Source organism: Mytilus californianus, unplaced genomic scaffold, assembly GCF_021869535.1.
Source record: "Mytilus californianus isolate M0D057914Y unplaced genomic scaffold, xbMytCali1.0.p SCAF_15, whole genome shotgun sequence".
Lineage (NCBI taxonomy): Eukaryota > Metazoa > Mollusca > Bivalvia > Mytilida > Mytilidae > Mytilus > Mytilus californianus.
In genome coordinates this window covers 13,124,617-13,152,363 of record NW_026262637.1, presented here as the reverse complement: position 1 = coordinate 13,152,363, position 27,747 = coordinate 13,124,617, and the positions used below count along the sequence as shown (strand labels likewise).

Here is a 27,747-nt window from a genome sequence, read left to right as displayed (position 1 = left end):
GCATAATATGTGTTGGAACAACATTTATTTTTGTAGCAAAACTTCTTTTTTATTCAACCACGTATCTAAAAAAATTGTTTTGTCTAAGTTTTCAACATGAACCAAACCGCTTTTAGTCACGTAAACATTTGGATTGTAATTTGTGGTCATGGTTTTCCTGAAGCTTTAGGTCTGAGAAATGCAGGCAATCTTTGTGGTTAGAAGAAAGGCTGACTTTAGAGCTTAGCGTGTACTGTTATAAAGCGAATTCCTTTGCCTAGCATAAGGGCTTTTGAAAAATATTTATTAAGAATCAGATTGTGGCCTATTTTATATGTATGATCAAGTTGAAGTTTATGGTCATATTTTAGCAAAAACGAACCTTGTCCTTTAAAAGCAACTTTGGATAGTTTACAAGTTATCTGTTTTTCTTTTTTAATTAAAACCATGATTTTTCAACATAATCATATCATTACATAACAACCTGATGCTAACATTATATGACATTAGTAGGTTGTAGGAAGCATCATTTTGAAAAATTATTTACTTCCACTATTGTAATTTAAAATAAAATTAAATTTGGGTCTGACAAAGTTGTAACAGCAAAAAAAGTGTTCAACCATTTATTTTTATGATGAATATGATAACTGAATGAAACAAGTTAAAATTAACCGTTAGAAAAGAGAGACGACCTAACATCTCCATTTGGCATGGGACACTCCATTCAAAAACATGGTTTATTTCACTCTGATTAATCATGTTCACACACTTAGGGAAAACACTACAAAAATACATCTGCTGGTTATTATCTCCCCTGAAACTGGTGGATGTATCGTTCATGATACAGTCTAAATGTTGTCATTTGAATACAAATTATAATCATAATTGTCTAACAGAATATAAAGTCTTACTAGCAGGTTCAATATTGATATGATAAAAAAATTATGATTGTCTATTTCAGCAGACATCTAATAACTCATTAGATATTGCTGAGAATCAAACAGAAGAGTCAAATCAAAGTGAAAATGAAGATAGAACCCAAATAAACTCACAAGAAACATCAGCAACACCAATGATCACCCAATCAGGTAGATTGTAATATTGTAAACCCTTTTTGTGATAACAAATGATCAATCAATGTCATGGGTAGATTCTACAAATTAAGTTATTAAGAACAAAGAATGGGCAATTTAGAATGCCACTGTAAAAACGGGTGTGTTTGATAGGTGTTGAATAGGGACAGACATTTTGCCTTCCAACAGGCCACCTGTTTCATAATACAAATGAAATGACGAGCGATTTCACCATTAGAGCAATGGGATGTATTTGATATCACAGAGGAATGAAGTGATTGTGTTACAAAATAATATTCTCTGGAATAAATTACAATACGTGTCTGCACAATAGTTTTATTTGTTTTAATTCTTGCCATTGTTCTTACAGTTGTGTTCTTTTTACAATGAGCATCTTGCAAAATCTTTTTTTGATGCAAATTAATAAATTGAATCTTGTAAAATAGAAATTAAATTGCGATTCCTATGGACAATTTTCATTATAGGAAAAATAAAAATTGAGGCAACAAAAATATTGGAAATATTTTTTGTACTTACAGAGACTAATACAGCTGTTGTATCAGAGAACATAGCAAGTACTGCCTTACTTCTGCCACAACATAACCAGAACCCTGTATCACAACCATGTGTTAGAACAGCAACAAGACAGCCAGCTTCTAAAATAATGCCAGCCAGTGCAGCTGAGACTTCACACCAGTCATTGCCTATTACCACATTTGAAACTGCTTTTGATACTGCAACAGGTTTGTCAACAAATTGAATGTAATTGCAAAAAGTGCATGCCATTTGTGAGGAATCTCACAAGTTGTTTAAAAATGTAAATGGAAAATTTAGATTTCTTATCAACGTGAAATGAGATCTGGTCTTTATGAATTTAAGACCTGTTAATAGCAGATTTTAGGTTGTCCTTATTATACATACCAATGATTTTACTGAGTAGCTGCAGGTTGTGACTTCACAATAATTGTACTCAACATGTTGGTCTATTTTTTTAAGTCTTTCCGTTCCATCTTTTTCTTCCAACAACTATTTCTGTCACTATATTATTAAGTAGTCACATCAACTTGAAACTTTGTACTGTACACATGTTCATTATGAAATGATATGTTTAATTTATGTATATACCAAGTCAGGATTTTGACTCAACTTTAATGGTTCACTGAACATGGAAATGTGAAATTGTAAAGTTTTGGTTTAATTCAAGTTAAAAGTTTTTGTTTGTTTGGACATTAGCTGACAAATTCATTACAACCAAATTGACCCAACAATTAACATAAATATGGATATTAATATAAAAAACTTCACAAAAAGATGACTGCCAGTGTAGTTGTCAGCTAAATTAGCCCTGCAGTTTTTGGCATTTTTTTAGTGTTTTTTGATATTTTCATGAGATAAAAGTTATACCAGTGTGTTCAGCTTTTGGAATACAACCTGGATTTCTGCTTATTTATGGACATAATTTCAATTTGTGAAAGATACAGCTTGTAGAAACTTTTTCTATAGTGAAAACATTTTTAAGTGATTGCTAGTACTATTCAGTGTATTGAAAGTGCAAACCTAAACATGCCACCACCTCTGGCCAATAAGATAAACACCAAGGATAATAAGGACAATAAGGAAATTAAGAACAAAGAAGGAAATAAAATAGTTCAGTCTTTATTAGCACCAAAGAAAGATCAACAAATAGCTAATCAAGGAAATCCACCACCCAAGCGTGACAAAAGAACTTTCTCAGGTGTGTCAGACAAGAGCCTAGAGGGTATTGATTTGATGAGTATTCATTCAGATTTAAAGGATATAAAAAAAGCCTTCAAGATACTGTTAAACAATCTGACCTGGACAATCTTGTCAAACAAAAGGACTTGAAAGATATTATGACAACTATTGTAAGTAAGCTTTTGTCTACACTGAAGGAGTCAATCACTGATGAATTTAATACCAAACTAAGGGAAAGAACTGGAAAGTTGAAAGATGAGATAGATGCTCTTAATATAGATTATAATTACTTCAAAGAGAGACTTAGAACTAAAGATAGGCAAATAGAAAAGCTTCAGGAAAAAGTGGCAGATTGCAACCTCAGGTCCATAGATGCACTTAAATCTGCAAACTATAATGAACAGTACTCAAGGAAACATAACATAAGAATGGTGAATTTTCCAGAAAAGACAAATGAGAACTTACGAAATGTTTTCGTAAAAATTGTGAAGAAAGACTTAAATGTTGAGATAGAACCATCAGATGTCATAGCAATACATCGATTCCCAGGAAAAGAAGGTAACATCAAACCTGTGATAGCAAAGGTCCGTAACACAGAAATAAAAATCAAGATAATGAGAAATAAAAAGGGGTTGAAGAATGACATTAAATTTGATAACCCAAAGAAATCTTGGACTGTTAGCTAGTCTAAACACGAAAGAGATGCTAAATAATGCCTGGTTCTATAACTGTAGTGTATATGGTAAATTGAAGGACAGTGAGCATAGAATCAAATTTGATCTATTTGACAATATAGATTTAAAATTTAAAAAAAAACTTGCAAGTATGTAAACTTTCAAGTATGTTAATATTTTCTACCTTATTAATTGTGTTTTTTTTTTTATAAATCTTTTTCATCTCACTTGCTATTTATAATAACATTGAAAAAAGAAAATATTAAACTAAGTTCTCATTTCTGTTATTTTTATTTCTCTCCCTCATTTAACACCTAATTATCAGAATGAAAAATATGTTTTTTATCATATGAAGTCAATCTGTGAAAAGTATCTGATGTGTATTGAATATTGTTTCAAGCGCCATCTTTTGTGTGTATTTGTGATGTATAAATGTGCTGTTAGTATGGGTATGCATTTTTATTTTCAGCATTGTACAACTGCTTTGCTTTTTTATTGTCTGATTGAACTTATCTATGAATGTAAGGGGCATATTTTCGAGCAAGAAAAAAAGATTAGATATTTTTGATTGGGTAAGAGGTAAACATGCATCTATTGTTTGTTTTCAAGAGACCCACAGTAATGAGGATATCGAGAAAATTTGGCAAGTCGAATGGGGTAATACATGCATTTTCAGTCACTGAAACAATAAAAGTGCTGGTGTTAGTGTGATGTTTAACAAGGGTCTTGATTTTAAGATTCATGATTCTAAGATAGACCAGAAAGGTCGTTTTATTGTTTTAGACTTATCATTATATGAACAAAGGCTTACCTTTGTCACTGTTTATGGATTTAATACAGATGAACCATCATTGTTTAGCGATATTTTACACAACATCACTTGCTATACTAATACTAGCATCTTAATGTGTGGTGACTGGAATGTTGTACAAGATTTTCAAATGGACACTTCTAATATTCTGCACAATAGAAATTTGAACTCTCGTAATAAAATTGAAGAAATTTCGCATACTTTTGAACTTTTGGATCCATGGAGAACCTGTCATCAAGACGACAAAAAATTTACATGGCGTCAAACCTCTCCTATCAAGCAGAGTCGAATAGATTATTTTTTATTAAGTGAAGACTTATTTATGAAAAATACAAAAATTATACCTGAATACAAAACCGATCATTCAGCCATTGTTTTTACATTTTCTGCAAGTCTTGATAAAAGGGGTAAGGGAAACTGGAAGTTTAATTCACAGTTGTTAAGAGATACTGTATATGTTGAAAAGGTAAAGAAGTGTATTAAGGATACTCTTTCTGAGTTCTATCTTTCAGACAGTAACGATGACTCTTTTCATGTACAATTTACTTGTAATGATCATTTTTTTCTTGAAGTACTGAAGATGAAAATCCGATCCTTGTCCATTACACACAGTATATCTAAATCAAAGGATTTCACGAATGTGACCTACCGAATTAGACTATTTACCGGATTTGTAATAACGTAAGCAACACGACGGGTGCCACATGTGGAGCAGGATCTGCTTACCCTTCCGGAGCACCTGAGATCACCCCCAGTTTTTGGTCGGGTTCGTGTCGCTTAGTCTTTAGTTTTCTATGTTGTGTCATCTGTACTATTATTTGTCTGTTTGTCTTTTTATTTTTGGCCATGGCGTTGTCAGTTTGTTTTCGATCTATGAGTTTGACTGTCCCTCTGGTATCTTTCATCCCTCTTTCAAAAGAAGAAAAAAAAACTACTCTGAAACTTGAAGAGGATATACAAAATTTAGATGTCATTATGAATACAGCCTCTACTGAAGCTGTACAGACCACTTTAAATGATAAAAATGTGGAGTTAGAATCCATGAGAGAGCAGAAGATAGAGGGTTTACTTTTACGGTCCCGGGCAAACTAGCATGAAAACGGTGAAAAATGTTCCCAATATTTTTGTAAATTAGAGAAGAGAAATTTTATAAAGAAAACAATGGTTGAAATGATTGGTGATCAAGGTAATCATATATCAAACCAATCCAAGATTCTCTCAGAACAACATGATTTTTATAAAAATTTGTATTCAAAGAGAAAATTGATTGTTCAAGTGAAAGCTTTTTTTCTCACAATGTTGCCCTGACACAGGAACAACATGACCTGTGTGAGGGTAACTTGACATATGAGGAATGTGCTATAGCATTGAGTAAGATGAAAAATGGAAAATCTCGAGGAAACGATGGATTTACTGTCGATTTTTTCAAATTCTTTTGGAGAGATCTTGGACCATTTGTTTATCGATCATTATTCTATGGATATGAGTCTGGTCTTTTTTTAAGATTTTTATATCAAAGTGTCATAACTTGTGTACCAAAAGAAGGAAAAGATAGGCGATATATTAGTAATTGGCGACCTATCAGCCTATTAAATACAGACATCAAAATAGCTTCTGCAGCTATAACAAACAGAGTCAAGTCTGTATTACCATATATTATCAGTGACACTCAAAAGGGATTTATCAATGGGAGGTTCATTGGGGAGAATACTAGATCATTGTACGATTTGATGCATTATCTTGAATATCACAACATGAGCGCCTTACTTTTATTGGTTGATTTTGAAAAGGCATTTGACTCTGTTGACTGGGTCTTTTTACAAAAAGCATTAAAAAGTTTTAATTTTGGTCCTTCGATGTGCAGATGGTTCGAGACTCTCTACAAAAGTGCTAAAAGTTATGTAATCAACAATGGCCATTTGTCAGATTTCTTCAATCTTGATAGAGGTTGCCGACAAGGGGACACACTCTCCTCTTATTTGTTTGTTATTGGTGTAGAGTTATTATCTTTGAAACTGAAGTCCAACCCCAATATTCATAGTATCCTAATCAATGAAAAACAAACACTATTAAGTCGGTATGTAGATGATACTTTTCTTACTTTAGATGGTAGTGAGACATCACTACAAGTAAGCCTCAATTGTTTTGATTCTTTTTACATGTTATCTGGATTAAAAATGAACAAATCAAAGACAAGAGCTGTTTGGATTGGTAATAAAAAATATTCGGATCACATATTGTGTCTAATTACAATCTTGTGTGGTCACACACAAACTTTGGACTTTTAGGAATAGATCTCATAAACAATTTATGATTATTGCTTAAAACTTTACACACTTCTTAGTTATATTAATCTTAAGATCTGTATACTTTTTGGTGATGATTCAAAATTTTATTTTAGAGATATTGAGTATTTTGTTAAAAAAGGCGGAGGGGTTTTTCACATGTCGCGCCGTATCTCAAAAACAGTTTATGATTATTGCTTAAAACTTTACACACTTCTTAGTTATATTAATCTAAAGATCTGTATACTTTTTGGTTTTGATTCAAAATTTTATTTTTGAGATATTGATTTTTTTTTTAAAAGGGGGGTTTTCACATGTCGCGCTGTATCTCAAAAACGATTTATGATTATTGCTTAAAATTTTACACACTTCTTAGTTATATTAATCTAAAGATCTGTATACTTTTTGGTTTTGATTCAAAATTTTATTTTAGAGATATTGAGTTTTTGTTAAAAAAAAAAGGGGGTTTTCGCATGTCACGCCGTATGTCAGAAACTATTTATGCTTATTGCATAAAAATTCACACACAAGACGACGGGCGTATCATGCGCTCATGGCGCAGCTGTTTATTCTCTTGATTTAAAATGTATTCTTGATATTAATTTTAGAGAAAAGATCAAAGAGGTTTCAGCTATACTAAAAAGCTGGCAACATAGAAAATTGACATTACTAGGTAAAATCACTGTAATTAAGACTCTGGCATTGCCAAGACTAATTCATTTGTTGACTGCCCTGCCGAATTTACCTCACTCAAATTAAATGAACTGAATGCTATTCTTTTTTTTAAATTTCATTTGGAATGGTAAGACTGATAGAGTCAAGCGTAGTACTCTCATTGCAGATTTTTCACAGGGAGGATTAAATATGGTGCATTCGAGTCTTTCTGTACTTATCTTAAATTATCTTTGGTAAAGAAATTTTTATCAAATTCAGATTGTACTTGGCAGAATTTATTACTTGCAGATCTAAAACAGTTAGGTGGTGACAGAGTCTTAACATTACAAAAGGATAAAATTAAAGAAATATCTAATTGCTTTAAAAATCCATTTTGGAAAGACATATTTGAATGTCTACACATGGCAAAGCCTTATACAAAGTTATGTGTTCCAGAAATTTTATCATTGGATATTCTAAACTTTATACCAATATCTGAATACCCTGTTTATATGAAATGGAAGTTATATGGTGTACAATTTATAAAAGACATTGTAGATAGTCAAAGTAATTCATTGTTAACATTTCAACAAGTAAGACAAAAACTTAATATGGAAAATATTTTGAAATACTATAGTTTATTATCTAACATTCCAAAATATATAAAAAATACATCAAAGATTATTGTGATTTGAACTTAGAAAATTTTGTTTCTTTTGATGCATTTTCTAAAAAGATCTTGGAAAATAAGAAGTTGAAATTTGTATACAGAGATCTTGTAGATAAATATGCTTACTCCCATATGAGAAATTTATCAAATGGGAGGAAGTAACAAATTCTGAAATCTCAGAATGGTCTAAGTATTTTTCTCTTTTGAAAAGATGTTGTAGGGATATATATTTAAAGAATTTTCAATATAAAATATTACATTGAATTATACCTACCAATACATTTTTATATAGAATTAAGCAAAAGGAAACAAGTCTGTGTACCTTCTGTAATGAGGAAGAGGAAACAATAGAACATTTATTTTATGATTGTAATGTTACCTACAATTTTTGGTCGCCATTTTTACAGAAAATCAAATTATTTCATGAGTAATTCGGCTTCAGTAAAAAAGAAATTTTGTTGGGATTTATTACTAAGAGTTTGTTTATAGATTTGAAAATTATTATAGCTAAAAACTACATCTTCAGATGTGAGTTAAGAAATATAGTTCCTAGTGTAATAGGACTCAAATCCAGAATAAAACAATACCAATCTAATGATTTTTATATTGCAAACACAAATAATAGAGCCAATGCTTATGAAAGATTCTGGTCCCCATTAAATACAATTTTTTCGTGATTTATTATCATTGTATATACTTTAAATTATAATGTAGTAAGCAGTTCATCTTTGGTTTCTACTTTATATATATATAGACATGCATTCATACTAATGGTAAGATTGCAGTGACTGAGTGTTAGTAGTGAAAGAAAGTGTGAGTGTGAGTAGCTATTTTTCTTTCTTCAATAACTATATTCTTGTATTATAAATATGAATTTAAAAAAAACAAAAAGGATGGTCTTGTACATTTTTTTCAATGTTTACCCCAAAAACCATAGTCAGGTGGTGATTGTAGGGGTATTTTAAAATCCTGACTATTGAAAAACAAATAAAAGATAAAAAAAAAATGGATATAAATAGACAGACAAACACTTACATTGGTATACTAATTACTTAGTCCAGCCCTGGTCTCAGTGACTTATTTTCAATTTTTATTTTTTTGTTGTCACTGAGTCCAGCTCGCCCTCCATTACCTTCAATGGTGCAAGCTCCCGGATAGATTACCCGGGGACGATATAGACAATACCAGAGCGCTCAAGTACGAAAAATGTATAACAAATGGTAAAACTTGATAAAATAAACAAGTTACATACCTGAAATGCTTATACATTATATGGAAACTCATTTTAACAGGAGGAAATCCCTTGCAGTTGGAGCTGTGGAGATCTTGTTTACATTAGTAACGCTATATTACGGAACGTGACGTTTCTACGCTATAACGTAGACGAAACGAATTCAGTGTATCGATAAAGATTTTCAACGCTTAAAACTCGTTACGGTAACACGACACCGAATGGCATATCTCCCGATATTTAAATTTTTTTGGCACACTTGTATTTTGAATCGAGTTACATTAGCATATGTCATTGTATGCAATAAAAACTTAGGTCACCATTTTTGTTCTTGTAATTTTCATAAGAAAACGTCAGTCAATGTTAACGTTGACGACAAATTTTTTTGAAGGGGAAATATATAACAAATGGGGCTTGGTATTTTTGTGGGGTATTTGAATTAACTTAAACTTGCATAGTTGATTTATGTATAAAATTGACAAAGTAAACTCGTGTTTTTCATCGAAGGAAATTCAATGTTCACACACGTGTTTTTGAACCAGGAATGATTACACTAGTGCTTTTGTACCAGAAATGATTACACTGATTTTGAACCAGGAATGATTACATTGATTTTGAACCAGGAATGATTACATTGATTTTGAACCAGGAATGATTACACTAGTGATTTTGTACGAGGATTAATTGCACTTAGGCTAGTTATTTTGAACCGGGATTCATAACACGAGTGTTTCAGATCCATACATTGATGAAGTGTCTGGGTACTTTTTTTGATTTGAACACATGATAACACAATAACGTTTTATTTACAAATTAGATTTAAATGATTTTTCTATACAAATCCATAAAATCTTATGATTTGAATTGTCACTAATTGTAATAATCATATACTGCATTGCCGAAGTTTTACAGTGCATTTGCGTTTTAATCGACTTAAAATCATGTCTTCTATGTCAATATCTATATATCATAAAACGGCGGATAGATTGATTCAGATCAATTACACCGGTTCCTTGACAATTATTCTCATTCCAACCCATAAATGTATGCAAACAATAAACAGGTCAATATAAACAAAACAACGATATCAAGATCGACGCTTTCAAGCTATTTACATCCAATATTCTCTAGTGAAAAACAGGTACCCGGAATAAATACACGGTGGAATGAAATTACGCTTACATATGCACCCTCTATATATGTAAAAAAAACTCTGCGCAAAAGTGCCAGTTTGAAATTGTACATGTAGGAGATGTAAGCCGGAGTCTGTATTATGCGTGCCTTTTTATATTATCAAAATGTCAAATCCAGCAACCTGTCATTTACAAAATATAAACCTGACGATATGCGCAGCAACTTTAGTATAAGCAGGTATACAATTTAAAAGACTGCAGTCCTAAGAAATTAGCCGTATAAAACCTATTTATACCTACAATGTAGTACGGATTGGACTGTCGAACGGGCACGGTTAAAACAATATATATATATATATGTTATGGTGCTATTTTAAAAGGAATGTGGTGACAATACAAATATCATAGAATATGCAGTTCATAGCTACAGTGAAATGGTAATTTGGAGATCTGAAATGAAGCAATGTTAGCAAACAAACATGTACGTCATTTGGTCTTTGGTGGAAAGTTGTTTCATTGGCAACTATACCACATCTCCTTATTTCATTATGGTTTGAGGTTTCTCCAGAAACAAAAGAAGTTTAACGACTTAAACAAATATGTACTAGGAAACTGAAATATGTTACTACGATAATTAAAATATGGCTATTGTTGTGAACGTGATAGATTTAGTTCTTGCTATACTAAATATACTTATATAAACCTTTCCAATCCAGGGGACCAACGTTTACTAAAACTACAAATTAGAAGTACAAAGATACTAGTCAATAATGCATTAGTCACGATTTTCTAGATATATGTGGTTTTGATATCATTAGTTGCATAGCTGTTGCTATCTTATTGTAAATCCCATATCTCCATTTATTCACACAAAGAATTCGAAACACCAACACTATTTTTTACATACATAAAATTGAGAATGGAAATTGGGAATAGGTCAAAGAGACAACAACCCGACCAAAGAGCAGACAACAGCCGTACATACATATTACTTGTTTACTTGCTCTAAAAACTCCTTATAAGACTATGAAAACCCTCGGGCTTTTCCCCGACGCCTATTTGAGCAATATGCCCTCCCCCCAAAAGGCAACTCTGTTAATCGTCTTTCAGTCGTTTTGTCTCCCCCTTGAACTTGTTCATTATGTCCAACTGAAAAAAAAAAACACAAAAAAAAACACACCGTCCCCGAATTCCCAGGCGTGAATTAACATGAATATAAAACCTAAATGATTTTAAGATCTCATTGTTTTTAGTCTGTTTCTGCCGTTTGACTTACAATTAATGAGTCATTTGCTTGTAGATTTCGAGAAAATAATTTGTAAGGGGACCAGTCTGACTAATGCCAGCCTCCACCTACCCACTTGCGTTTTTTTAGACTCAAGTGAATACGGGGGGGGGGGGGGGGGGGGGGGTCTGGCTTTAATCAGGCTGTAACGGGACATGAATTATGTAATTTTATTTCTTCCTTACCAAGTGCACATGTATTTCTGAGCCTTTGTTAACTTTCTCCTTATTCCGATGTTGCTGTCCTGTGGAGACCCGTTTATACGATTACAAAGCTAGAACTTTACTTTTTAAATATTTCCGAAACTATATCAGATTTCTTCTGTACAGATCAATGAATTTCAGAGACTGATTACACTTGGAACACGTGTACAGGGAAAGTTATTTGGCCAAATAATCAAGTTCAACCATTTTGTTCCCCATTTTATGCCAAAAAAAACCTCTTTTCTGTATGATCATGAGTTTCAACGTGTGCTTGTATTGTGCTTTTTTGCCTAATTCCACCGTATTCTTTCAGTCCAGTAAATTTCGTTTTTTTCCGAATAATACAAAAGAGTGTCCACCATGCACTTGCAATGCACTATTACTAGAATAAAAGAAATAGAATGATATACAAATGGATGGAAATTAAAAAACCATTCACACCGGTAAAGGAATGTTTTCATGGTTGGCCATATCTTCTAGGACTAAAAAAACTAGAATCTGATATAATCACATGACTATTGTCCATATCTTCGTAAATTTTCAGTAAATGACGGGACAATAAGAAATCTCTTCATCAATAAATCATTACACTTTTATTCTTTTAACAATTTTTCAACCCGAATTTCAACGGAGATGGTCCTGCCATGATACGATTTTGGAAACTGGACTTAGTCCGTAAGTCTAGTTTCACATTAATCACCATTCAAAATACTTTATTTTGGCCCAAAGGTTAATAGCAGGTATGTGTATCGTTAATTTGAAAGTTAAAAAAATGTATTAGATTGCATTAAATTACAATGTTAAATCGAATACACTAATTAAGATATAAAAGACTTTAAGTGAAAAAAACAGTTTCAGACTTATCATTCGCTGCTTCAGTAAAAAAAACTTAACGAGGCCGGAATTTCAGTTGTATATCAACGAGAGCTTTAAAACAATGAGAGAAGATGAAAATCGTCTGTATTAAAGTTGTTCTCCATTTTGTCACCAGTAACAATAAATTCACATTCAAAAAGCTTTTGAACGAGCGGTTAGTATATAAGTTATCGCAAGGAAATCGACAGAGCCGCCTATCAGCCGTACGGCAACCCCAAATAAAAATTCGGGGTTATTCGTTGAAATTCGGGTTGAAAAATGGTTCAAAAAATAAAAGTGTGATGATAAATTGATGAAGAGATTTTTTTATTATTGTCCCGTCATTTATTGAAAGGAACCATGATATGCGAAAACGTTTAAACTGATTTGGTTTCTGTCACTTGGAAGAAAAAAAGCACAATCAGTAAACTTCTTCTGAACAACAGAAGGTATACACATACATAATTTAAAGTGTCATAATTTACCAACAGCATTCAGTGCCCTAAAGTCCACGTTTAAAAAGTTTGAGGTGCAAAATCGTTGATTTAACGAGTTTAAACGTTGAATATCTTTATCGATACATTGAATTCGTTTCGTTTACGTTATAGCGTAGAAACGTTACGTTCCGTAATATAGCGTTACTGATGTAAACCAAATCTCCACAGCTCCGACTGCAAGGGATTTCCTCCTGTTAAAATGAGTTTCCATATAGTGTATAAGCATTTCAGGTATTTAACTTGTTTATATTATCAATTTTTACCATTTGTTATACATTTTTCGTACTTGAGCGCTCTGGTATTGTCTATATCGTCCCCGGGTAATCTACCCGGGAGCTTGCACCATTGAAGGTAATGGAGGGCGAGCTGGACTCAGTGTCAACAAAAAAAATAAAAATTGAAAAAAAGTCACTGAGGCCAGGGCTGGACTAACTTATTACTTTCAGAGTTTCTGTTTATTTCAATGTTATAAACTTATATATATAAATCATTGTTTTACCGGTATGAAAATGATTTTGATATGGGCCAAAGTCAATTAAGTTGTCCTTCTTGCTGGCCCCCTTGATCAATTTTCTTTGACTTTTTTCTTTGCAACAACTCTTTGATGGGATTGCAGGTGGCTTGCAATTGTTGCAGGGCCACAGTTCTTGCTTATATTCCAAGTTCCCTCTTATTTTAGTGCCATTCCAAATTGTTGGCCACTCATTTCAGTCCCTCACTTTGTAAAACATTAACCAATCATTTATTGTTAATTTGATCTTTATCTGGATATGTATGACGTGTATGCCATATGCATTAGGCAAACAGCATTTTAAAGTGAATGAATACTTTAAAATATTCCAAAATTGCAGCTAGCTTGAATTTTCACAGAGGATATGCTTTTAGTTTTTAGATACCTGGATACTTATGCAAATCAACACATGTATTAAGGTTAATATTTCATGTTTGTTTTATAGCTAGAACATCCGGACAGGCAAGTGCAACTAATGATAATGGTAAGTTGTATGTAGAAAAAAGCCGCGCCAGAATATATTTTTACTGAGTTATTGAACAATACATATATAAAATAAATTAGAGTTCTTTCTAAATTGTCTTCTTTCAAAGAAAGGCTCCCTGAGTAGAGATTACATACAGTCAAAACTGTATACAAAGGGCACATTTGGAACCATAGAAAACCTCCTTTAAAAAAGCAGGTGACCTTTGCATTGAGGTTCTAAATGCTTAGATAATAACGAGAGCTGAAAAAAAGAAACTGACCTGAAATGACAGGTTTTTGCTTAATCGAAGTGACCTTTATAGCAGGTTTAACTGTACATTTGTTGACTTATATTTGGTAACAAACACATTCAGCTAAATTGCACCTTGAGGGGGGCACTTCAATTCTTTGTGGCAGGGATAGTCAGCCGAGACATCCTATTAAGTACCTAATCCTTTCATATATTTTTAATATTTAAAAACACATACTCTATAATACTTTTAAGCAAACATTAGACAAATAGCTATATTACCCTATTTTATGAAGTTAGGGTAGATTTGAAAAAAGATCTAATCCATTAACGACTGTGGTTTTAAACCCAATATCATCTTTAATACTAACATTTGATTAATTAGTTTTAGTTACTTATGATATACCGTATAGCAGGTATTTTTCACGTGTGTAGTTTCGCAATGTAGGGGCTTCAAAGTAAATGGAAAAATTTTGGCAGATTCTTAAGTAAAGTGTGGCAGATACTGAAAATAGAAAAATCACAAAAATACTGAACTCCGAGGAACATTCAAAACGTTAAGTCCCTTTTAAAATGGCAAAATCAAAATCGCAAACGCAACAAACGAATAGATAAAAACTGTCATATTCATTTTCTTATGTAGACAATGGTTGATTAAACCTGCTTTTATTGCTAGCAAAACCTCTCACTGACAGTTGCATAAAAGTCTATTATATTGACAACGATGTGTGAACAAAACAACCAGACATAATAGGTCAAAATGTCAAAAATAGGGGTACAGCAGTAATTATTGTGCTATAATCTTAATCACTAAAAAAACATATATGTAACAAAGAAGCACAAAAAGGCATATAGACAAAGCACATTTGAAATGGTTGTAGTTAAAAAGTTGAAAATTTGACATTTGTTTATTACATCAACATGCTCAGAATTCTTAGCTGGTATAATTTTCTTAGGCTTAAAAAAATCACTCTTTGGAGTTCAACGAACAACTAAAACTTTTACATCTGTGAAAAGGAAACTCATCAGTTTAATTATAAAACACCATGTTATTATATAAAATACATGTAAATACATGTATTGTACAATACCAATTTGCTTTTATATTGTTTGAAATAAAATACACTATTATTGACTTGCCGACCAGAAAAAAAATCATTCACAAAACGCTTAAGATGTTAAAAAGTAACAAACGTATGAATAGATTTTCGTTTATCCACCAAAATACCGGAAAGCGAAACACAAACAACATGCAAGAAATAACCTTCATTATAGTAATCAGCAACCTTATCATATACATAATCTAAATTCCTCGACCGTATCATATATTATAAAGCTTAACATAGTGATCAATTCTAGCGGCTCATCCCTACCACTCCGTCCATAGTAAGTATTCACCTATAAATTTGCACACTATACCTATTATTTAATGTATAAATCTTCTTAATACTATGTTCTTGTGATAATTACCTGTTTGGAGCATGCATTTGGTACACCTCACATTGTTTTTAAAGAAGTCCTAATCGTTGTTTTTAAATAGGGCTAATAACAGTATACTGTAATTAGAAATTAGTTATCTATTTAGATAATTGAGTTATTACAAATTGTAATAAATTACTGAAATACCTTTCTTTGTATTTATGGTTGAAACATATATACCGGTACACACTTAAATTTTGTTTTCAAGATCTGATAATTTACACTCATTTTGTATCGTCAGTACTGTATATTGTTGACCTGTTAGAGTATGACTTTATGTTGCGTAAGTTTAAACTTATGTGTTTTTTTTTGTAGAAAGTAGGTCACTTCAGGAAAACAACACACAATACAAGGAACAGGGCATATGTATGACCTGTAATTCAAAAAATGTACCCGTAGCATTTTTACAATGTGGACATATTGACTGCTGCAAAGACTGTGCATCTGCCATGCTAAAATGTCCTATGTGCAAGGTTGATATAAAACAATCATTAAAAAGGTATCTATCATACTTGTAGTCTCAGACAAAGCTTTATTAACTCCATATAAATAAGAATGAGATTACTCTGACATTTATTGACCTTTTTAAGGACTTGCTCTACTGGTTGGCTTCAAAGTAGTCCATGTAGAACACATGGAAACCCTGACTTATCTCAAAATTGTAAAAGATCTGTTTTCAAGATGATAAATCATACATCATAAATTTTGATTCCCTGTCTAGTTTACTTTTTCATGTTCTAACCCCTTGTAGTACAAATAAAATCGTTCTCTTGATAAAACACAATTTTGTATAGGATATTGCAATCCTGCTTTACTTCCTAACAGTACTCGTAATTATCATGCTGCTTTAACAATTCTTTAATAATTTTAAAATTTTTAAAAAGTTTACATTTAAAAAGTACTTTCAACTTACAAAATGCCCCCAAATCAACCTTTTTAGATTTAGGGACCCGCTATCATTGAATCACATTTATCTGATATTATATACTGAAAAAAGTGCCTATTCTTTAAAACACGTACAATAAATGCAATTGTCAGCAATAATACTTACTGTATTAATGTTATTTTTTGTCCACACCATACCTAAATATAATTTGAAATAATTCAAACTACTCTTCCAATCTTTCCGTGAGTGATTTCCATCACTTTGATTATTTGAAGTCAATCAACAGACGCTAGCTTTTGGAAATTCTGTAATTAATATTCAACCAAGTGTTCCAGAAATTGTTTTACTAGACAACCATGATATAAATACAAATCTTAATCAGCACCAGTTCCAAACATCATTTGTAAATATTGACTTTTTCATGAGGATTTACTTTCTGGAGTACCTGATTTCGCACTGGTTTTGGTGGGGTTCTTGTTGCTTGGTGTATGGTTTTCTGTGTTGTGTTTTGGATACTGTGTATCTTCTGATCGTTTTTCATTTTCATATGCTCGTTTATAAAGACGGGATTTATTATGGTATGCTGTGTCGGTTCGTCTGTGCTCGTAAAAACTTTGTATAATAACTCTTAAAAGCAATCATCAATTGTCATGAAACTTCTGTGATTTTTTTTATGTATTGACGCAAGCCTCCATTTCATTTTTAGCTCACCTGGCCCGAAGGGCCACGTGAGCTTTTCTCATCACTTGGCGTCCGTCGTCCGTCGTTGTCGTCGTCGTCGTCGGCGTCGTCGTCGTCGTCGTCGTCGTCGTCGTCGTCGTCGTCGTCGTTAGCTTTTTACAAAAATCTTCTTCTCTGAAACCACTGGGCAAAATTTAACCAAACTTGGCCACAATCATCATTAGGGTATCTAGTTTAAAAAATGTGTCCAATGACCCCGCCAACCAACCAAGATGGCCGCCATGGCTAAAAATAGAACATAGGGGTAAAATGTAGATTTTGGCTTATATCTCTGAAACCAAAGCATTTAGAGTAAATCTGACAGGGTAAAACTGATTATCAGGTCAAGATCTATCTGCCCTGAAATTTTCATACAAATCTGACAACCCGTTGTTGGGTTGCTGCCCCTGAATTGGTAATGTTAAGGAAATTTTGCAGTTTTTGGTTATTATCTTGAATATTATTATAGATAGAGATAAACTGTAAACAGCAATAATGTTCAGCAAAGTAAGATCTACAAATAAGTTGTCATGACCAAAATTGTCAGTCGACCCCTTTAGGATTTATTGCCCTTAATAGTCAATTTTTAGCAATTTTTTGTAAATTTTTGTAATCTTTTACAAAAATCTTCTTCTCTGAAACTACTGAGACAAATTTAACCATACTTGGCCATAATCATCATTAGAGTATCTAGTTTAAAAGTTTTGTCCGATGACCCCGCCTTCCAACCATCATGGCAGACTTGGTTAAAAATAGAACATAGGGGTAAAATGCAGTTTTTGGTTTATATCTCTGAAACTAAAGCATTTACAGCAAATCTGACAGGTGGCAAAAAAGTTCATCAGATTTAGATTTATCTGCCCTGAAATTTTCAGACGAATCCGACAACCCGTTGTTGGGTTGCTGCCCATGAGTTAGTAATTTTACAAAAATTTTGCAGTTTTTTGTTATTATCTTAGATATCATTATAATATTTAATATCTAATACTATTAATTATGATTTTAACCTCATTTTACATGATTTCCAAAGCATCAGTAAATACAGGTGAGCGACACAGGCTCTTGAGAGCCTCTAGTTATAAATTTCAGATTTTATGTTTCAGAGTTATGGGATTTTATTCATTTAAAATTGGATGATGCTTTGAGCAGATTTGATGAAACTTTGATGACTTGTTTATATCTAATGAAATAAGTTTTTTTTTTAAAAACTTTCCGATATGATATTGCAGCGTTATAGAACTTCATTCGTTGAAAATAGGTTCTTTTTTGTCAATTGGTACCATCTTGTGTACATGTCTTTTTTTCGGGGTTGGGGTCATTTTGAGCAGTGCCCACAGTATTTCTGTTTGATCATATAAATTCACACAAAGCATAAAGAAGAGCTAAAAGGGTGACAGGTGTGTCAAGTGCTCATGACGCAGTTCTTTACTTGCCTTAGCATTGTCAGATTGTGAGTTTGAATATCCCTTTGGTATCTTTCCCGTCTCTTTTAGGAAAGTTACAGTTTCATCACAGAGCTATTTGCAACAAATGGAGGAAATTCAAAATTATATTTGTCCATCTGAAGAAGGTATCAATGTACAGAATACACAACAAAGTGCCTTGAACAATTCTGAGCCATCATTTGAGATCCAACAGTTATTTAAGGAGTCTGAATTTCATCTAGGCAATGCCATTCCAATGATTGAACCAGTGCATGGTCAGCTTTCAGATGATGGTCCATCAGTTCCAAGAATATGTGATAATAATACACCAATTATTAGAGCATTGTTTCAGAATCAAAATAATTTTGAAGGTAACACATTATTTTATTATCCAATTAACTAGTACTTCATATGCTGTGTGTCCTTTCAAATTGTTATATAATGTCACCATTTACCAGATAGACATTGTAAGATATGAAATACTTTACCACTGAATACCACTATACTGTAGTTTAAATTCATGAATATTCATGATATACTCAAAGTTATTTAGTTAAATTGTATAAAATATTTCATGTAAAAATATATATATTCCAATATTACACACACACATTCTCACGCAGCCTGCCACATGTATGTTTCAACATATAGACATAGCAATCTAATTTCAGTTGTCAAAGATGTTGCACTATTTACAGCATCAACATTAAAATTCACTCTGTGGTTTGTGGTCTGTAATTATGAAATCTGGATAGATAAGCTTTACTAGAGCCAAAAGACAGTATCTGCAGTAAAATAATGAGAATTTTAATTTCATTTTCTGTATTTTCCTGATATACATATATTGACTACAGTTTATTGCAGATAACATGTAGATACATTTTGGTTTAAACTTTGTTACACATGAACTACCTTGTTAAACACAATCATAGAATTGTAGGACACTTTGGCAGATTCTGTTTCATGCTATGTCGACTATTATATTATATGTTCTTGCGTAGGTTTGTGCTGTATTTCTGTCACGTATTGTTGCCATTTTAGCGATATTTGTTAACATTGCCATAATGGCAGGAGGTTTGGCTAGCCATTAAACCAGGTTCAACCCACCATTTTTTCTTAAAATGTCCTGTACCAAGTCTGGAATCTGGCAGTTGTTATCAAATAGTTCATTTCTATGTATGTAGTTGTCCTTTTCTGGATTTGGACATTTCAATCTCTAAAGGAAAACTCCATACGAAAATTTACGACAAAAGAGACGATTTTTCATTCCCTATTATTAATTTTCCCTTTTTAGACGGCGATGTTCCTTTGGCTCCATCATACGGTGTTTATATATCCCAACTCGTTCGTTATGCCCGTGTGTGTAATGATGTCATAGATTTTAACGAACGTAATCAATGCATCACTGGTAAATTATTAAGTCAGGGATTTCGTTACCATAAATTACGTAAATATTTTGCTAAGTTCTTTCATAGATACAAAGATTTGATTAGTAAATTTGGCTGTACCTGTAGAAAACTGATTAAAAACGGTATTTCACATCCTAAATTTTACGGTAATATTGTACTTAAAGCGCGGAAATCACTATGTGATCCGTGTAAACTCATCGAACCTTTAAACAAACTTATTAGTAAAGGTTATCTTACCAATGTTGTAATTAGATCTTTGAATATAGTTTACAATGGCACTAATATCGATTTTGTCATCAGCAAATTAAAACATAACTAAATTTGTATTCTTTTCAAACGAGATGTATTAAGACACACCCACGTTCATTTTAATCTATAAAGAGGTTAAACTCCTAACTATCCTACTGTCTGTCGATACATTTATTTTGGCATTGCACAAGTCATGTCTTTTTTGACTGTCCATGACGTTAAAATACTAAATCACTGGGATGTGTTTTATTTGATTTTAGTCTCTGATGCATGATTTTTTATTATTAATTGTTTTGGCTTTTAACTAGCTGTCAGTAAATGCGAGTACTCTCAAATCGTACTTTCTTGTTTATTTGACCTGTTGATACAAATTGTAATGCTTTTTTGTTATTTAATGTTATTCAGGGTTATATCTGGTCTATATACCAGCTTTGATAAGTGTTTGGTATAACTATAGATTTTCATTTCGTACTATGAACATCAAAATTATTTATTTTGTAAAAATATTTCCTTTCTCGATTGGAACTGTACACGTATACCTAACAACAAAATTATTTTCATTGACCTGTGTTTAAAGTTATTGCAAATGGCTGATATTTTTGTTCGAGCATATTGTTTTTCTTAAATTGTTTAACATTTCATACCGATATAACATGTTACTTTTATTATTCTTCCCTTAGTTTATTTGTTTTGTATTTACATTGTATCATAGGTCAAATTTAATTGTTCAGTATATGTTCACTGGTGTTAATATATCCTTTGATTGAGTTAAGCTATTAATTTCAGTTGATATTTTATAGTGTGTCCATCTATGTTGTGATGTTATACTATTGTTTCAGAAAAAGGGTGAAGGTTTGGTACCATTAAAACGTTTGAACCCGCTGCATTTGTTTGCACCTGTCCTAAGTCAGGAATCTGATGTTCAGTAGTTGTCGTTTATTGATGTGGTTCACAAGTGTTTCTCGTTTTTCGTTTTTTTATATAGATTAGACCGTTGGTTTTCCCGTTTGAATGGTTTTACACTAGTAATTTTTGGGGCCCTTTATAGCTTACTGTTCGGTGTGAGCCAAAACTCCGTGTTGAAGACCGTACTTTGACCTATAATGGTTTACTTTTATAAATTTTGACTTGGATGGAGAGTTATCTCATTGGCACTCATACCACATCTTCTTATATCTATGTAGGCGTGTGTTTTTGTTGCACTTCAGTGTTCCTATTGTTCCTTTGTTTTCATCTTATAGTTGACGTGTTTCCCTCGGTTTTAGTCTGTAACCCGAATTTGTTTTCTCTCAATCGATTTATGACTTTTGAACACCGGTATACTACTGTTGCCTTTATTATTCATACCTGTCAACCTCTAAAAATGAAACTGCAGATCATAAGGTGGACAAACCTTTTTCGGTGGAATTTTAGAATTCAGAGGGATTTTGTCAATATTCTATAAAACATACAAGTTTCCGTATAATATTAACAATTGTGATGTATTTGCTGAAAATAATGTAAAATTTTGATTTAAAATTTCGTTATAACCTCATTGTATTTGTTGGATATGAATAATTTATCAAAAGAAATATAAAGCAATGCCCTCTTATTGTTTTATTCACACTATTTTGTATTAATGAGTTTTATAATATAGTAATGTAAATATATGTTCAAATTGTTTTAAGATAATTTTAAAATATTTATTTATATTTCTTAAAAGCAAATTTAATAAATCAGGACATAAAATTGTATGTCAATCGTTACATACCAAACTCCGAGTAAAAATCAAAAGCTCAAACACACCAAACGAATCGACAACAACTATCATATTCCTGACTTGGTACAGGCATTTTCTTATGTAGAAAATGGTGGATTAAACCTGGTTTTATAGCTAGCTAAACCTTTCACTTGTATGACAGGGACATTTTGAAACAACGGAGATATGGTACGATTACCAATGAGGCAGCTACTAACCATTATTATAGCAACGAATGGGTCATCAATGATAAACAAAATTAAACTATTGTTAACTATTCTAGACCTCTCACTTGTATGAAAGAGACATTTTAAAACTAAGGAGATATCGTATTATTACCAATGAGGCAGCTACTAACCATTATTAAAGCAAAGAATGGGTCATCAATGATAAACAAAATAAAAAACTATTGTTTACTATTCTAATGTGGTGAACTTTATATCGTCAACCAGTATAACCACAGTGTATCTACTTTTAGCGCAAGCGCATAAATACACACAACTGGCTTTTCCGCGTTACACCCAACTTATTTATACTACCAGGTATACTCATTTTGCAAAACCCATGGTTGACGTAGGCCATAATTCAGATGAAATACAGTTATGTCTGTTCTAAAGCAAAAAAAGAAAAAAAAACAAATCCGTCAATTTCAACTAATTTTTTGGTGTAAAATATCATAAACCGAACATTCTGCGAATTGATGCTATCGTCTTTGGCAACTAAACAAGGTGACGTCATATGTATGCTTCCCGCATCAAATGTAAACCCTTGGCTTTTTAAAGGTTCTTGTACGCCTCAGAATGCAATAGGATTACATAAAAAGAACATATTTAGGTGAAACATGCGAGTTTTTTTTATTCATTATTATCAATATTATTATATAGGGGTAAAACGGAACAGCCAAAACAGTATCATGCGTATAGGGCTTTCACGGTTAAAAAAATATCGAATTTATCCTATTAGAAACGAAATAATTCATGGCAGCCGTAGATTTGTCTTCATTTATCCGTGGGGTGGGTATTTATAATCGTATTTTACCCCTCGCTGTCGCTTAGGATAAATAATCGAAAATAAATGCCCAACCCATGGTTTAATAAAAACAAATCTACGACTGACATGAATTATTTCTTAATTATACATGGAGAAAAAAGTTAAAATTTGTACAACTTTTGTTTGGTATTATTGTGACAAAAGAATATATTTAAACTCACTATAACCACAACCCCTGGATAGGAAAAAAGTTTAAGAATATTAAGTACCATTACTTGTTATTAACTGAACAATAAGTTCTTCTATAATTTCATCGCTTTTATTTTTTTAATTATATTTCAGGCTTACCATTAATCATACAAGTCTCTTCTGTATCTTCACAGTTCGACAACACTTGTACAATAGATACACCTTTGATGATAATTTTTTGTCAAATGTTTACAAATCAAAACCTTTATCAGCTATTTGCCAACAGTATTTATGAAATTTTTAGAGTTGTAAGTATTTTGAATCTCATATACATGTGCCTTGAAATCTTGAAGTTTCTGCATGCCCATTATTCTTTATATAATTGTTTTGTACTTTCTGTTTTGATATTTATTACATCAACAAATGATTGATGGATGGTGTTTTACAGGTGCAGCACTATCGGCTATATCATAACTGACAATACTTAATTAAGATAGGAAGCGAACACACCTGCCACATGCCAACTTCAGTGTTGACAGTGTTGTAGTGATACAAAAGATGAAATACTTAGGCCACTCAGCCATGCACATAGGCCTCTGTAGTAACAAAAATGGTTGTAAAATCAATTAAGAACAAAGTGGTGTCATAATTTTTTTAATGGTTCATTTTAAGCTTTTCCGACTGAAAGGTCAGTTGAGCTTTTTTTATTATTTGGCGTCCGCTGTCTGTCATTGTTCGTTAACTTTTACAAAAATCTTCCTCTCTGAATCTGCTGGGCTAAAGTTAACCAAATTTTGCCACAATCATTAGTGGGGTATCATTAACTGCAGCTACGTATAACCAAAGATGTCGAACAGTGTTCCTGGTCAATATTTCTTTTGTCAATTCTGTAATAGTTATTTATTATTCTTCGGTATTTTGTGTCTTTTTTAACGTATTTCTAAATTTCATAGTTCAACCGCGAAATGGAGAAAACAGCCGTCCAAAATATCGCGATGATATGGGTAACTGAAGTTTATAAATTGTCGATGATATACGTAAATGAAAATATTGACTTCCGTAACTGATTTAATTTCTATACAATTCATTTGTGATCATGTTTGAAATGAAATAAATGTCTCCTGTTATCAAAACTGTAATAAATCGGAATCTGAATTGTTCTTGGAAGTCTTTACAAATATTATGTGAAAACATATTGATCAGGCTACCAATTCTGTAATTCTATATAGTCAGTAGCATGCATAGTGAGCTAGAGGAAGGAAATTGGGTAGCTTATCGCAGATAAAATTTGGGAGGAAATTAAGGCATACATGTGGCTTATAACGAAAAAAAAAAAAAAATACAAGGTAAAATTAAAAAAGGACAGTCCTTTAGCAAATGGCAAAACTCAGATCTCAAACAAATCAAACGAATTGATAACAACTGTCATATTCTTGACTTGGTACAAGCATTTGCTTAAGTTATGTAGAAAATGGTAGAATAAACCTGGTTTTATAGCTAGCTAAGCCTCTCACTCCCCCCCCTTCCACCACCCCCCTCCGGAAAAACGGCTACAGGACACCAGTCAGAATGGGGACGTAAAATCCGATGCCTCGTTTAGAGAGAGTGTCTTGCTCTCTGCACGTTCAGAATCTTTGCAACAACTCTGAGGGGTCCATATCCAATTTACCATCATTTTTTCGAGGCAGTCCAAATTTCCCCGACCTTTATCCCGGACAGGCTCTATTGTAATAACTACCTATTGTATCTATTTTTAACTTTTTCTAGTCCTGAACATAGATCAAAAAGAAGATGTGGTATAATTGCCAATGAGAAAACTCTCCACAAGAGACCAAATGGCTCAGAAATTAACAATTATAGGTCACCGTACGGACTTCAACAGTAAGCAAAGCTCATACCGCATAATCAGCTATAAAAGGCCCCGAAATGGCAAATGTAACACAATTCAAACGAGTCAACTAATGACCTTATTTGTGTTAAAAAAAAGCGAAAATTAAATATGTAACACAGCAACAAACGACAAACACAGTATTACAGGCTTCTGACTTGGGACAGGCAAATGCAGAATGTGGCGGGGTAAAACATGTTAGCGGGCGCCCAACACTCCCCCTAACTTTGGACAGTGGCGTAACAGTACAACATATGAACAAACTATAAAAATCAATTGAATAGGCTTAACTCATCAGTTGGATACAAATTAAAATAAATCTAACAAACACGCAGAAGACGGTGACGTGAAAGGGAACATGTACATCCCAACAACAAAAAGACACTGGATACAGATCTCAGAGTACTCGTAGTTACTGAAAGCTTGTTCAAAGCCAATAAAAACTAATAAAAAAATCATGCATCTAAGACTAATCATTACACATCCAACAGCCAATGGATTTAGTATGAAGACGTCATAAACAGTGGCATTTTTCTAATGTTATAATAATATTGTAGACATACATTTTTTTCAATTTCCGATAATTTCTAATCTTTTGACGAATTTATGACAGCTTAATTTCCGAAAAATGTTTGTCCGATCTATTAAATCGAGGATAATGAATGAAGCAGAAACAACGAAAATCAACAGTTACTGATATCCTTTTCTAAACGTTTATTACAGTTACGGATATCAGTCTATACAGTTACCCATATTCTTGTGTTTTTTTTTATTTGGACGGCTGACTTCTCCATTTATCGGTTGAACTATGGAAAAAACCTTTGTATTTCAGTTTCAAACTTAGTAATACGTTTAAAAAGACACGAAATAACAAAGAATGATACATAATTATTACAGAATTGACGAAAAAATAATTACCAGAAACATCGTCCGCCATCTTTAGGTATACGTAACTGCAGTTACGGATATCACATTAACCCCAGTGATTATTTGTTTAAACCACAATAGATAGAAACTTCAAAAAGCAAACATGGCTAGCAGAACAGTTTATTTAAATAAGTCAAGATGACTGAAATTTGCAGCTAATTCTTCATAGAGTTATTGCACTTTTATGATGATTTTTACCAAAAATGGCTATTGTTGAAGATGCAGGGGAGCAACACAGGCTCTTAAGAGCCTCTACAACACTAGCGACAGCAAATCATAAGATACAACATTCTGACCCCTTTCTAACATGACTCACTTGACTTATTAACGTCTTTGTACTGTTCATGATCAACATGAACTTTTCATGGTTGCTCCAAATTTAGTCACAACAAGGAATAGTTGACTTATATTTATGGCATTTTAGTTTGTGCATGTTCATCTTAGAGGGTTGATAGATAATAAACTTTATCTCAAAGATTTCCAGCAAAAACGATTCAAGCAAATTATTTCAGCAGATCAACTCCTGTATTTGATATTCATAGTTCTTACTTTATAAGCATAACAGAAAAATATTCAGCCTGTTGTAGTCTTGTTTTTGAGTTTGCAACATTTAAAAAACTTCTCTCATCACTGTTTTGGCTGTGCTTATGATGGATCTACCTGATTGCATCAAGGTTTATAATAAAATTAATTTTGATTTTATTGTAGGAACTGCCCAATCTGCTTTCGCTGTTAATGAGGAGAGACTTTGATGATGTTAGAAGAGAATGGTCAGAGATCATTGGGCATAGGGGAAGAAGAAATTTTTATGGCTCTGATGCAAATTTTGTTATGAATCCTTTTAGCAGCCTGCTTCTTTACCATCACAAATTCAACTGTACCAATTTTAAATGTCCTACAAATGAGAGATCATTTGTTATTCCTGGATTGACTTTACCACAGTAAATAGGCAGCAGTAATTGATTTTTAGCTCACATGGCCCAATTGGCCAAGTGAACTTTTCTCATCATTTGGTATCCGTCGTCAGTCGTCGTCGTCCGTCGTCCGCTAACCTTTACAAAAATCTTCCCCTCTGAAACTACTGGACCAAATTTAGCCAATCTTGGCAATAATCATCATTAGGCTTGTTTACAAAAATATGTCCGATGACCCTGCATGCCAACCAACATAGCTAACCTGGCTAAAAATAAAATATAAGGGTAAAATTCAGTTTTTGGCTTATATCTCTGAAACTTAAGCATTTAGAGCAATTCTGACATGGGAATTAAAAAGTTCATCAGGTTAACATCTTTCTGCCTTGAAATTTTTAGACGAATTAGACAACCTGTATTTGGGTTGCTGCTCCTGAACTTGTAATTTATGAAAATTTTGCAGTTTTTGGTTATTATCTTGAATATTATTATAGATAGAGATAAAATGTAAACAGCAATAATGTTCAACACAGTAAGCTCTACAAATAATTTAATATGACCAAAATTGTCAATTGACGCTCTTAAGGAGTTATTGCCCTTTATAGTTAATTTTTAACCATTTTTCGTAATTTTTTGTAATCTTTT

General features: G+C 32.5%; 1 protein-coding gene across 1 annotated transcript; it reads left to right on the top strand.

Annotated features, from left to right (window-relative positions):
• The first annotated feature begins 178 nt into the window (after positions 1 to 178).
• LOC127725978 (uncharacterized) lies at positions 179 to 27,608 on the top strand. Its single transcript, XM_052233276.1, has 8 exons — positions 179 to 196; positions 941 to 1,067; positions 1,592 to 1,795; positions 14,023 to 14,061; positions 16,087 to 16,270; positions 18,871 to 19,172; positions 23,530 to 23,684; positions 26,900 to 27,608. Exons 1-8 carry the CDS (start codon positions 179 to 181, stop codon positions 27,134 to 27,136), a joined length of 1,266 nt encoding a protein of 421 aa, XP_052089236.1. The 3' UTR covers positions 27,137 to 27,608.
• Positions 27,609 to 27,747: the final 139 nt, after the last annotated feature.